The sequence below is a fragment of the Eucyclogobius newberryi genome, unplaced genomic scaffold (genome assembly GCF_026437365.1).
Source record: "Eucyclogobius newberryi isolate DKJ021-1_F unplaced genomic scaffold, fEucNew1.0.hap1 SCAF_7, whole genome shotgun sequence".
Lineage (NCBI taxonomy): Eukaryota > Metazoa > Chordata > Actinopteri > Gobiiformes > Gobiidae > Eucyclogobius > Eucyclogobius newberryi.
In genome coordinates, this window is record NW_027316389.1 from 27392508 (window position 1) to 27406482 (window position 13975).

The 13975-nt window shown below is 38.2% G+C and overlaps 2 protein-coding genes across 2 annotated transcripts; both read right to left on the reverse strand.

Moving 5' to 3' along the window:
* Positions 1–210: 210 nt before the first annotated feature.
* On the reverse strand, positions 211–9750 carry arid3b (AT-rich interactive domain 3B). Its single transcript, XM_072435123.1, has 9 exons — positions 9453–9750; positions 8306–8884; positions 4828–4902; positions 4670–4742; positions 3578–3761; positions 3203–3453; positions 2672–2941; positions 2497–2586; positions 211–1594 (listed from the first exon to the last, which is right to left on the reverse strand). Exons 1-9 carry the CDS (start codon positions 9474–9476, stop codon positions 1449–1451), a joined length of 1692 nt encoding a protein of 563 aa, XP_072291224.1. The 5' UTR covers positions 9477–9750; the 3' UTR covers positions 211–1448.
* A 1107-nt stretch (positions 9751–10857) lies between these two features.
* cox5aa (cytochrome c oxidase subunit 5Aa) lies at positions 10858–13729 on the reverse strand. Its single transcript, XM_072435353.1, has 5 exons — positions 13569–13729; positions 12496–12612; positions 11703–11824; positions 11490–11611; positions 10858–11279 (listed from the first exon to the last, which is right to left on the reverse strand). Exons 1-4 carry the CDS (start codon positions 13639–13641, stop codon positions 11498–11500), a joined length of 426 nt encoding a protein of 141 aa, XP_072291454.1. The 5' UTR covers positions 13642–13729; the 3' UTR covers positions 10858–11279; positions 11490–11497.
* Between the last annotated feature and the right edge of the window lie 246 nt (positions 13730–13975).

Below are 13975 nucleotides of genomic sequence, written 5' to 3' on the forward strand. Positions count from 1 at the left end.
AGTTTTCCCCCTTGAGCCGTTTTGAACAGGCCATTGTTGCAACAAACACACACACATGTTCATCTATACATTTATCTGAGGTGTGTGCGTATACCTCAGATAAATGTATAGATGAACCTTCCAAAAATATTTTTCCCAAAACAAAAGCATGTGTTCCAGCTTACAAGTGAATAATTAAAAAAAAAAAAAAAAGACATAAGACACAGCATACCTACAGCACACACAATTGTTTTATTCATGGCCACAGGTCCAAGAAATACATGATCATAACTGAAGTTTTTCTACTATAATCATAACTGTAACAAAGCTGAGGTTACATACGGTTTTCAATAGTTCACAGTGACATTTGCAATGATATGTCATCTTGATTGTCCACTTAACGGTTTACTTTCAGCCAACAAACAAATGCTGCTTAAAGAATTGCATATTTCTCTACAAGTGTGAGGTAGCACTGTTTCAGAGTGTCAATAAATGCTCTAGTGAAAAAAAGCCTGAGGTTATTTTATTATTAAGGACACATTCCCTGTCTTTATAAAATACATCAGCAGTATATAGTATAACAGTGAACAGTAAAACGTCCTGAGCACTGCATAATGAGGTAAACTGTTAATCTACATTCAGAAGAAACCTTGAGTATCAAAAAACAAAACGACTGTATCCTCTTGCCTTAATGATTACAGACAAAACTAAGAAATGTTTTGCAGATTTTGAGGCCAAGTCAAATGATTAGTGCAATATCAAAAACCAAACCAAAAAATAAAATTATAAAAATCCATTAACCAATTCCAACTAAACTCTTGATTTAAATTCGTCTTTTATGTACAAAGGTTTTGCAGAAATAGGCCCGCGTACATAAATTATTTCCTGACTTTAAGATTGCCTTAAACTTGCAAAGTCAACAGGGACTCACAATGACTTTATATATAGCTGAGGAGACAGGAACTAAGGCTTTTTGGTCTTTGTTAGCTACACTTTGGAGACCTCATTGTTCTATTGACAAGAACTGTATCATAAACCAAGCCGTTAAAGTAGTTGACACCTACATATCAAGATTGAATTTCTCTTTTGTTCTCCAAAGACAATTCTGACCAACTAGAAAAGCTTTAGGAAACAATGCCACTACATTAAAACGCTCCTACCAGGCACTACATGGCAATCTGATACCTGAGGCTACGATGATTTGAGGTTAATATAAATCACATCTACAATACATTTTCTCAGATCCCCTGAATATTGAAGAGTTAAATTCACTGGAAATTGATTGGAAAAACATAATATTGTTCAAATGTAACCGTTTGGTCACTTGCTTCCCTTTGCAAATGAATGCTAACTATAAATATTGTGTAAAGAAAACATTTCCTGAGAACGGGAAGCCATTTGAACATTGTGAAGCTGAGGTTACATGGTTGTCTGACAGAGAGGCATGTCAAGTTATTTGTGGGTGAGATTTAGTTGGGTCCCTTGGAGGAGGAGGGAGAAGAGGAGGAGGAGGGGGAGAGGTTAGAGGAGAGGGCGCTGAAGCCACTGGTGCCTGCTGCTGTGACCGTCTGTGAGGCCACGGGAGGACCGGACGCCTTCTGGGCATAGAGAGTTCCTGAAATAATGAAATAAATACATAAAGGAATTAATAGTGACGCATTTAAGATGGGTACCATTTTTGTGACTGCATGACAAGAGATTGTAATGTTTTGAGAATGTAGTACTGCAGTATTTTCTGACATTTTTTGTCCAAAAATGGTGTTTATGCTTAGATTCAGTAATAGACCCGTCACAATTTGCCTGATTTTGTAAGCCGTTTCCGTTGTAAAGAAGACAACAGAAAATGGCTGACAGAACCCATGATGTTTTTCACTTGACAATGGTCACAATGCCAACAGGATAGGCATTTTTTTAACAAAGCACAGAACAAACAGAACATGACAAAGTGAGACCGGAGGGGGAAATCTAGATAATGCATGGCATATATTGCGTGACATATCCCCATATACACCAGTGTTTGGTAAAGCTGTCCATTTTCAAATTTACAGAAAAGGTAATGTTTTCCAATTGATTTATTTAGCTTTATTTAACAAGGTAACGAGACCTCTTTTTCAAGGGTTTAAGCCCAGTTCTTGGAAGTTGGTTCATTCCAAAGATATCCTATCGTTTCTACTTCAGGTGTTTTATGTCCCTGATGCATATTTAAGTGGAAGGTTTGGGCCCCTGGCAGCCACAATTATCCCAGCAACAAGTATTTCTCAGTGAATAGTGTGCATTTTGACATAGTGTTAAAAAAATGCTGTGATACATATTTTAAACATAATTGTTTCCAGACATGGGATTTTTTTGTGCTCCTTCATTGAGATGTATAAATATCCCACTCGTCATCTGTTATAACAGAATCTAATGATCTTAAGAATAGGCATTTTTAATATTTTTAATATTTTTTAAATGTTTTCATCAAATTATCAATTGTCACCTTACTGGTAATTTTATATCTAACTTTGATTCTTTTACCTGAGTAAACTGTGCCATTGACCTCCACAGACACACTGATGCTGGCTGACCCGTTAGTGGAGATGGAGAAGGACATGTCCTGCTTATTTTCTGTAAGGAAAACAAAAGAAATATTTTTGTCAAAATATTCACCTGTTAACCACTTACATTTTCATGCAAAAGTAAAGTAACTGACCCTGCCCGTTATTGAGCTTCAAGTTCATAGGTTTGAAATGTGAGGCCATGGCCAGTAGATTCTGTTGTAGGGCCTGCTGCATGAGGCGCTGTTGCTCCTCAGCCAATCGCATCATCTTCTTCTCTGGACCGTCCTGTGCTTCTCCTGCACTGCGCTCCAACTTCTCCTTAAGGTGCTCCAGAGTCGCAGCCTGTGCCGACTGCTGCTGCTGTTGCCCCAGGGTAAAAGCCATGGGCACCCGACCAGGGAGCAGAGGAGCTGTACCGTCCTCTGATGGAGAGAACATTTTTTTAATAATTATAAAAAGTACCATTACTGGTAGTTTAACAATATTATTGTGATCGTAAAAACACAATAATGAAAACAATATTTCCCCAGCTGAAGAAAATAATTACAATACATACATCTAGAGATTATTTCATTATGTTATTATTTCTTCATACCATTTAGTTTTGTTGATAAAAACAAAAAACTACAGTAAGAAAAAGAAAGAAAAAAAAAAGACTGTGGCAGAATGACAAAACATTTTACCTGCACTTCTCTTGAGATTTGGGCTGGCAGAGGTGCTGATGCCATTGTGCCCAGTCGAAGTGGCCTGGAGGGTGGGTGAGGCGAGCAGGGCGTGTGGGGCAGACCCGGGGGAGGGGGAGTAACGGTACAGGCTGTTGGTGTAACTGGGGCGTCTTCCCTCTCTGCGGTTACTGTCAATGGCAGCCTGAAGCTCCACAGGAGAACTCAGACCCTTTTTCTCACACTCAAACGGGTACAAGTACTTCATGTATCTATAAAAAGACAGGTAAATAGACAAAACACACTGGTCATAGTTGCAATTCGTAGAACTATAATTAGAGTGTGTTGTTTTGTTTTAGTATATTTATAACATTTCTGTTATTTGCTATAACTTACTGTGTGCGTAGCGTGAAGGCAGCACTTGTAATTGAGGTCGGCAGGTTGAGCCCTTTAGTGATCTCTCTCCAGATCTTCTTGTTTATAACCTCCACAAGGCCTCCTTTCTCTGTCACCAGTTTATAAAGTTTGTACAGGTCTAGCACCTGTTTGGCCATGATGGGAATGCGGTTCACTGGGGTTCCTGTATGGAGAAAATGTGTTGATTTACATTTGTAAATAAAAAAAAGACAAAACAAATTATTGATATTATACTATATTACATAATATTATATATATATTTTTTTTTGAAACGTTGTAGAAATGAAGTTGTAAAAAGAATAAAGTAATTGTTACAGACATGAAATACTAGGAAATTCTACATGCATTTTATTATTGAAAGAAGATGAGCAATAGGTAATGAAGACGTTTTACAATAATAGTGATTGATCCTGTGAGTGCCCATGGTAATGTTAAGTAAAATGGCTAAGCACTATAATCTGCTTGGATATAGTCTGCTAATAAAGCCTATTTCAGATAGAGGGATGGAGGGGGTTGGACTAATTCAACAGTGTGGAGTTCTATGGCTGCATTGATTTGAGAGCTGGGGGAAGGGGAGATCTGCCAATCATAGCATTGACAGCTAACCTTTACAATCCCGATTTGGACGAAAACCAATTAATGAAAAGGCTGAGAGCAGTGGTAGGAATGAGATTAGTTTGTGCTTAAATGCACAAGAGGCATATGCACTGCCTGACCGAGACATGACCCTTTCTCAAAGACTGGGGCTACTGTCTGGACACATACAGTTATTTTAGTCATTAGGTTCAGTCTATGACTTGATTGTTCAAATTTTCATTTTGATTAATTTAAGTTCTATACTTAGGGTGAGCTATACTGAGGTTTACCCCCCCAATTTCTATAAGAAGGCATATAACGTTCTATTTCTGCCTTTAACTTTCTATTTAATTCAGATTTTGTGATCAACAAAACGTGTTGATTGATTTGATTAATTATAATTACAATTACAACAAACAAGAATGAAGTGTTGCTAAAGTATGTCAAATGCCAAATACAGAATCAATTTAAAGACATAAATGTGGTATAGTTTACCTCGTTTTTGCATAAAGACAAATAAATCATCCAAAAACTCTTTTCTCTGAGGATCATTGTCCAGTTCGTAAAGCTGGAAGGAGGAAAAAACAAGTTAAAAACATCTATTTTAAGACATTTTCTTGTTTGCCAACTGTATATTTACTCAGCCCACTGACCTTTGCAAAGTCCCTTGATGGTTCCCCTCTTGCTTTGCCTCCGTCACCCTCTTCAGCCCAGATAGCACCAGTTCTCTGCCAATGTCCAAAGTCAGTCATTCATTAGACAATTTTGTTTGAAAGAATAGGTAGGTAATTTCGGTATGAAACTGGCCTGACCTACATTTACTGCCACCATTTCGCCTTCATTCACAAGGATACAGTGCACAGTAATGAAAACAGCCTTGACTCATTAGGAACTCCAATGTGACATGTTATTCCTCCATAACCTCCCCCTTTGACAGTTAAAGGTTAAAAATGTGAGAGGAGGGCAGAATGTGTGCAACTGTGTGGAAACGCCTGCTGAAGGGTTTTTGTCACGCACCACAGCGACGACGTAAGCAGCTAAAATCAATGGTGATAGGCAGAAAATAGTGACATTTCAATAATGGTCTGTCTTCACGATTACATCAGGGGCAGGCTTCTTAATTTTGTATGTGTTATTTAAGTCATGTATGTTGTATGTGCAGATTAAGGTCAAACGGATATGTGGAACAGTATGGCTATTGTAGGACCAAGCCAAAGGCCTAGTATAGGAAAATAGTGTAATAATAATAAATGTCATGATTACATTTTGTATGATCTATGCAATAAAACACTAAATCAAATGGTGTTTAGCCTACAAAATTCAAAGTATAATACTGACGTTTTTTTTAAATTAAAAATACATTTGAAAATCTAGATAATGATTCTAGCTCTAATTGCAGCAAACGGCACACAACAAATGTTTAAAGATAACATCTTAAGCCTCTATATTCATAAATCTGTACAAAACAAAAGACAGTGCTGTGTCAGCTATGTTAACACATGTTTTGACTATATACACTACACTGCATTTTAGACGTTGTGAATTAAGCCGAGCTTCCAACTGAATTGTTATGTTTACAGTAGAAACTCTCATTGAAATTGCATGTGTTGCCTGTGAACCCACCCCCACTCTGGAACGACTACGTGTGAAGTTTAGCTGTAGGTCAGTTATAATAAAGAGTTCACAGCCGGGTTACTTAACACGTAAAACTGTAACTCTGCTGTTGGCTCAGCTGTTGACACATCCAGAAGATTTAAATTTGTAATAAAGTCCCATGCCCCCCTCGCTGTAAAAGGCCCATTGATGTGAAGCTAGATAAACATCCCAGTCTTTTCAGCATGCATCAAATGGAAATAAAACCCTCCCCCCGTATTGATGAGCAAGTGAGACCTACTGCGGATCTATTAACAAAGAGCATTCAGTTAATTGCCCACAGAGCTTTCACACATCAGGCCTTGGGAATCCTGATAGCATTCAGCATTATGTAGGTCAGGAAAGGGTCCTTTTGTTGCACAAAATGGATACTTTTATGGATGCTTTCAGCTTTTCTTACATTACGCAAATTACTGCAGCAACAAAGTGTGATATTGCACTCTCCTGTAACCACATTATTTTTATATTGTGTATTTTTTTCCTTCGTTTGCAAATTATTCAAAATAACATTTACATGAATTGAAATAATATAAAATAATATAAATGGTACAATACTGGACTGGTTAAGTATTTGAATTGATGCCAAATCTACCTCTTATAATGAAATTAAATTCAAGCAGAGTGAAAACATACAATCCTGGCACATTGTCAATGAAACAGCAGGGAGGACCCATTTTTTTTAATCTAAATCGAATTATTGTCCTTTTTAGTGGCTGGCAAGTCAGGATCATTTATCAGCCCCCTCGCTGTGTGCAGAGCGGCTATTGAAAACACACTATCCCCCGCCCCAGAGTACATTTAAGTGCTTGCTTATACAGGCCGACCGCACAAGAGCTGCAAACAATCAAAATGACTGGTGGAGCAATCATTACGAAAACAGCCCACCAGTGGATGGTAAAAATACATGAACCTAAAATGTATGGCTCATAATACTTTTTGGCTTCCTGCCAGACTGAAGCAGAACTACAAAACTGCCATTACTACATGGAAAAAGATACAATCACTCAAATGTATACGGAACCATTGAGATTTATAGTGTGTTATATGATGTTCATGCCCATGTCAAAGAACTTAATAATATGAGTTTGTTCATATCTTGGTAGACAATTTGTAGCAATGTTGACACTGGTAGAACAAAAATACCACCAAATAGCAGTTGTTGAATCAGGAACAGCCTGTGTTTTGTTAGCTGAGACGGCATTGTGTGGTCCTGGCTGAGAAATACAAACACATTCTCACAACCTTAGCATTATAATGTATTGATTAGTTGTGCTGAATAAAGCAGCAATTTAGTGTTGCCAAGCGACCGCTAAATTATGCAAAGTCATCTCTGAGCTATGGCTTTGTCAGCTGGCTGTTAGCCTGTGGACAGTGGAAAACAAGGGCCATTTACAATGGTGAGTTTATATTAAACTAGTCACAGAATGCCAAAGTATCACTTTACCAATTGTTCAAACCCCTGGTTTAAATTAGACATTTTTTGTCAAGATAATGAGCACAATTTGGTATGCTTAGTTCATATTTCCAAATAGCTGAAGTAGATTAGTGGTCAAAACACTCGTAGCGTCTACACAACTAGAAAAAAATAATTGTTTCCATCTGGACACGCTAGTAAAACTTCAGTTTAGTTTACATGCAAATAGTCCTGGGGGCATTTTCTAGGAGGTAAAAGGAGTAGGAAGCACAAGAAAGCCAACAAAAATCAATATATGACCTTTCAGTCAATAAAAAAATGTTTACAATTGGAAATCTAGTTTAGTATGTGCAGTATTTTGCCTGTTAATGGTGGAAGATTAAAAAAAAAAAAAAAAAGACACAACTTTGGTTGTCGGAAACCGAGAAGAAAACCAACCAATTATCTGTAAAACCTCACTCAACATAGCCTCTAAAATCTAACTGTTCCCGTCTGGAGTAACTGGTGATGTATATGGTGGTTCCTGGTATGCTTTGAGGCAGCTGTCCCTCTGCCCATAGGCCTCATTAATCACAACGTATTGTATTGAAGTGGGGCCTTGGTGAAGGTAACATACACATGGAGGAACCAACCAGATCTGACCAGAGTGGAAAAAACCCCGGGAGTAGCCTCTGGAACTTAATTGCAGTCAAAAGGGTGAAAGAACCATAAATACCAGATCTCCAAAGGCTTTTTTTTATGATTTTAAAGCCCTTTCTAAATAGCAGTACTTTGATAATAAAGAAGTGTTTTCCAATTAGGATGTGATTGACGGTATGTCTGTGTTTGCACGTTCTCTAGCGTCTAAAATTAAGGCAAGGATTTCTGTCCCGAACTTTCAGTACATTTATTTTCCTTCTTTCGACAAAAGCAGTGGACAGTGGTGTAAACTCAGAAAGGGGTCAACAATTAGTATAAGGTGAGGTACAAGGCTCGTCTCCGCTTTTTTAAACTTGTCAGAAAAGAGTACGAGACAGACTGTGCAGCTATGTAAGCAGTGGTTTTGGGATGCAAATACAACTTACTTGTTTGAATGACTCATAGCCCCATTCAGAGAAGCCATTGGGGGATGTGAAGGACTGCTGGCCAGCGGGAGATAGCGCTTCCTTCTCTTCTTTTATGGCAGAAGAGGGAGATCCGGACAGTTGGCTCCCAGAGGAGGCCTGAGAGGTGGAGAAGGGGGGGTAGTTGTAACCTGGCAGTGGCTGCAGTCTAGGCTTCTTGTCCGGACTGATCTCCTCTTCGTCATCATCTTCAGCCCCATCATCCTCCCTGTTGCCATGGTCCCCAGGGCCCTGAAGGCCACGTCCTGGCAGACCTGGCTCTTCTTCCGCCGAGTCGTCATCCTCCAGGTCCTCGTCCCTCTCCATCTCTGAGGCTCTCATGCTGTTGATGTGGGTCTGAAACATCTGTGCCTCTTTACTGAATAATGCAGGGTCCATTCTGGCTGCATTGGCCCGGGCAGCAGCGTGTTGAGCAAACAGGAACTGGAGCTGCTTCTCCTGCAGGCTGCCCTCCAGCTTGGCCCCTTGTTGTCTCTGCAGATGGTCCATCACAGCCTCCAGTTTGAGCCCAGCAGGACTGCCCTGCTCTGAGAAGCTTGACTGAAGAGAAAGATAAAGTTAACAGCTTCATGAGAATGGGGATCAAATGTCAATTTTCTGGGCTGTTTTAGTGCAAGTACACCACTAAAATAAGCGTTACTTGGGTTACATTCAGAGTTCTAGAACACAAGGTGTACAATGTAACTAGTATCAAAGTTTTCGATCTTTAGCCTAAAGCTATGGTTTCGGTTTACTGCCTCAATGCAAGAATTAGAATGATAAAAAAAAGCTATATATATATATATATATATATTGTGTAGGCCTAGTAACTTTGTACCATGAGAAATAAAATGGAAATTAGATTTACCCTTCTCTTGCCTTTACTTTGCTTTCGAGTTTTCAGTTATGCGTTTTAAACACAAAAAATGTAACTTGCCAAAAACAAAAAAAAACCGGAAACGCAAACAGCTGATTAGAGCGAATATGTAAATATTGGCTAAAATATCCCCACTAAAAATACAAAGAGTCACAGTTAATACGCAAATGTTTCACCCAAGTGGCAAAGCATCGAGAGTCGCTTTGTTACTGTAATAAACACGAGTTCAGCCCAAGGGCCGTCGACACTCACCATTTGCGCCTTTGAGAAATCCATCACCAACAGGTCGAATCTAGTGTTTCCTTCTTTCCGTCCGCGAAAACAAATCGCATTTCATGTCCAGCGTTTATGAAGAACGCGCTTGTTTGGTCCAAATGTGATTTAAAGCGCTTCTCCGGTAGCGCCGACGCCGGAGAGACCGAGGATCGAGGAGGAGGGGAAATAATGCCTTGGCTTCACCTCCCTAGTCACTGCGCATGGAAACTCAAACATGTTTGATTGTCTTTAGTGGCCCACACCCCCAACTTGGATGAATGAAAGGCCCGCCCCGCGTAGAGCTCGTAAAGTGGGTTTCCTTGCCTCAATCTCAAGGGAGCTGCCCACCCTCTGCTCACGGAAATACCACCCAAAGAAAGCACAAAACCACCTTTTTTAAAACAGCTGTGAGATTAAGCGACCTAGACATCAGCTGAAGCTTTAATAAGCCTGAAGCTAAATCCATTCATATCCGTAATCACCATGACGCCCGCGCTCACGCGTCCATAGTTACTGTGAAATTGGAAGAGCAAAGAACTACATCATAATTAATCGTATATTTTGGAAAAGCTTTTGAGACCATGCAAAGTATGGTAGGAGATATCTTTACTACCCTTTTCTTGATAAATCTATGTTGTTGTATGGCCGGCCCACTAACAATAGGCTACATAGACAGAGGCAATTCTTCCATTAAGAACACATAGCGGTTCATAGATTGACGAAATTAGTAATAAAGGTTATAAATTACAGACAGACCGTACCTTTAATAATGATTTGGATCACATTGAATCGGTGATCCTTTGTAAAAATTAAAAAAAAAAGCTATAAAATGTGTAAGACAACTTTTTGAATCTATGGCGACAGGCTTTAATACATTATTAATATTATTAACATTATTAATACACATGGCAGCTACATAGTATCCACAACACAATGCATTATGCATAAGTGTGTTAATAAAACATCCAGATCAGTGTGTGTAAAAATAAATAAAACAGTGCAAAAATGAAATGGAAGATCTCCATTATTTATTTGATTAGATATTTGTGTATTAAAATCAAAATAACTTTGACCTACAGGTTTACTATACATTTAAGGAAATATTTTACTTTGTAGCTGTAAAACGTACCTAAATTTAATGGATTGATTCTAAAGTCAAGGAGTGTGGAGAAGATGTTATAAATGAAGACAACAGCTCAATCTCTTTGTCCCAGTGGTTTCCATGTAAATATGTGTTGGGGGAGAATTGGAAGTGATTGCCTCAACTAACATGAAATAGGATTAAAATAAAGACTTGCATTTGCACATGATTTCCTTTTTGCAAAATATTATACGCACAAGAACTTACTTCAAACTCAATTCAAAGACCTACTTTATAAAAATTATTAACCAAACACAAATATATAATTAGAACATTTTATTTACCAACATGTCAAAGTCCCTGAAATGAAAACATATTCTCATACACATAACAGAATGAATACAGTGGATTGATGTGTACAACCATGTGGAAATGCTGCTCCCTAGAGGTGAAATGTAACTCAAGCACACAAGACACGTTTGGAAAATAATGCAACTGTAAAGGATAAACTGCTGCTGCTCCGAGTTAATCCAACCAGGTAATTACCACCTTTTTCTACAAAAGTACTCTTATGATTTTAAATATTCCAAAATACTTGTGAGACTCCTTTATTATGTCCATCGGTATTTTACAAGCATAAAGAACTTAATAAAGGCCAATTAAATATAACACAGTATTATTTAATCAGGCAAACATTTAAAGTACAAGTGGGATTATCTGTAGGAGGTCCATGGGCTTCAGACCTGGAAAACGTACAATATAATAATGAATTTAACAAAGGAAAAAAACATTTAACAAAGGATCCAACAATCACATTTATTCAACTAAATTCACATTAAAAAATATTTGTTATTTTTGTTTATAGCTCATTAATATATATGTTTTGAGTAAAAGAATCTCAACTGCTACATTTTTGTATCAAATTACAATTATTCATCCTTCCGTCCCCTTACCAATTCATCTAGACTTGATCAATTCCGAGTTCTTCAGGTGTGGAAATGCCGAGCTCGTCTAATGTCGGCCGCAGCTCCTGGATAACGTATGGGTAGATTTCTTTGTGAGGCCCTGCTTTATCCTGCAGAGACACACCGTAAATGCCCATCAATCATTAACCTCCAACAGCACAGGTAAACAGTCTGACAGAGTTATAGCCCCAATTTTCTCACCTTCACAGCCTCCAAAATTCGGATAGCGCTGGCCATGTCGTTTAGCCTCCGACAGGCCCTCAGTGCTGCATCAAGGATCTTTGGCTCTGGTACCAAGTCGTAACCGATCAGTGTGTTCATCCCTGCGACCAAATACAGATCGAATTTAGGGCTGCATTATATCACAAAAAATATATTTTGTGATATAATGGATATAAAACATATATGACTTTAAGAACAATGGTTTGTCCAAACTTGGATACTTCATACAGTAGGAATGGCCTCGTCTAACCCCACCCACACCACTCTGTAGCCAAAAATAAATGCTACAAGACCAACGGCACGAACACATCACATGATTGATGATAGGTATGTCCATTTATGTTTTAAACAAAGTTGAAAATAAAAGCTTTATCATTTTTTTCAAAACGATATCCAATAACAAGACATTTTGACTCTACAATTGTCTTTATTTTACAACATGACACAATGATTGAATTAAAAGCGTAATTATTTTAGACAGATAAAAATGGAAACAAAAGCCTTTTAATACATTATACATAACATATACAACTATATAAATCACAGGTGCCACTATCATTAAGCACATTCCTTCTTAAGTCAAGGTCAAACTTGCCATGTGTTTTGGCCTGTAAAACAGCGCTTCAAACGTGTCTTGAAGATCATTTTTATCTATTTTCAGACTTGTAACACAGTATTAGATGTGCATTGTTTTTAAATGTGTGCAGCGCTTGGTTAACAGTTTTTGTTCATGAAATGTGCTATATAAATAAAGTAGATTGACTTAACCAACCTTTCCTTAGCTCCCATGCATCAATATCTGACTTGTTGAAGTAGGTGATCCAGCGAGCGTCAAACTCCTCGTCCGTTTCAACCTTTCCATGAGAGTAAAACCGTGATGCCAAAATTGCTGCGGAAAAACAAAAGTTATTGTTATACACTTTTTGGGTAAGGTTAGTTAGGTAAAACTGATATTGCCAATAAGATGTATCTAAGATGCATGACACATACCATTTGGGTAAAAATACTATAATAATAAAAAAATATTAAAAAAAAAAAAAAAACATGGGATTGTACTATCCATAGGTGTTAGGGATTAAAATCATAACAACATTGTTATCTTAACTTTAAAAATTCTAAATAAAATAGATAGTTTAAATTATGAAAAAATGTTATAACAGGAAGATGAAACCCGTGAATACAAACAGAACTATTCACCGATCACCTTCCTGCTGTATCATGAGTCATTATCTGTCTGACCTACAAGTACACTAGACAAGTACTGTCAGTACACTATTTAGTACAATAGAAAGTGAAGGACGGCAGGGTTAATGTGGAAAACTGTAATTATATGGTAAGAAACGTATGGCTCTACGACGTGAGCAAATTTGGACTTATATTGCTGTTCCTCCTAGAGACAAAATAAACACAAAGTTCAATCGTTCACCAGACAACAGGGTTAAGCTGTGAATTGCCTACTAATGTCAAACACTGAAATCTAAATAACCAGTGAGTGAGCCACATACATTAGCGGTCAAGTTAGCATGTTAGCATCAGCTGCAGCACAGGCCTGTCTCCATCTGGGTCACGGCAAGGACGCCGCACACATCAAACTCCACATTTAGGCTTTGTAATGGCCAGATATATTTGTAAACAATCAGTTCACTTTTATTTAATAAAATTGACATTATATGCAATTGATTATTAATCTTCCATTGTTGGGGAGAGAATATCAAGTAGATCTCATGTGTTAGCTAATCAGTTAGCCTAGCCTAGTGAATACCGAAAGTGTCACACTGAGTACAATTTTACGCCTGTTTAACAGCAAAATCAGGCAAATCTTTAAACACATTGTTGCAGACATACCTTGGCACCGAGGTAGCGGACGTGCTAAACTCCGGACACCGGAGACTGAGAGTCGAATAGCGGCTCTGAACATGTTTGAGTCTGCGGCTCCACAACCGGCGAGATCTGACTGCAGGAAGCACGCGCCCAGGACGACTCGAGCGTGACGTCAGGGCACGTCACGTCACTCCCCAGCGCACGCGCAGCAGGACTAGACTAAACCTGGTGTAGACTTTGACATTGACCTTATTTGACATATGTAAAAAGCATACACAGGCTGAGTGCTCATAACATATCTAAAGAGCACACCCGCAAGGTATTACTACTAGACTTGTTGTTTTTACAACGCGTCTGTCCAGAAAAAAAATGATTCATTATTAATGAATACATTAAATTATAAAGTAATTCAATAAAACAATTGTATCTAA

Coding starts and splice junctions, on each gene's coding strand:
- arid3b (XM_072435123.1), bottom strand. CDS start 9,476: ATGGATTTCTCAAAGGCGCAAATG. Junction 3,762..4,669: donor TGTCTTTATGCAAAAACGAG/GTAAACTATACC, acceptor TTCTCCATACAG/GAACCCCAGTGAACCGCATT. Junction 2,942..3,202: donor AAATCTCAAGAGAAGTGCAG/GTAAAATGTTTT, acceptor TCTCTCCATCAG/AGGACGGTACAGCTCCTCTG.
- cox5aa (XM_072435353.1), bottom strand. CDS start 13,641: ATGTTCAGAGCCGCTATTCGACTCTCAGTCTCCGGTGTCCGGAGTTTA. Junction 12,613..13,568: donor TCCGCTACCTCGGTGCCAAG/GTATGTCTGCAA, acceptor GTTTTTCCGCAG/CAATTTTGGCATCACGGTTT. Junction 11,612..11,702: donor GAATTTTGGAGGCTGTGAAG/GTGAGAAAATTG, acceptor GTGTCTCTGCAG/GATAAAGCAGGGCCTCACAA.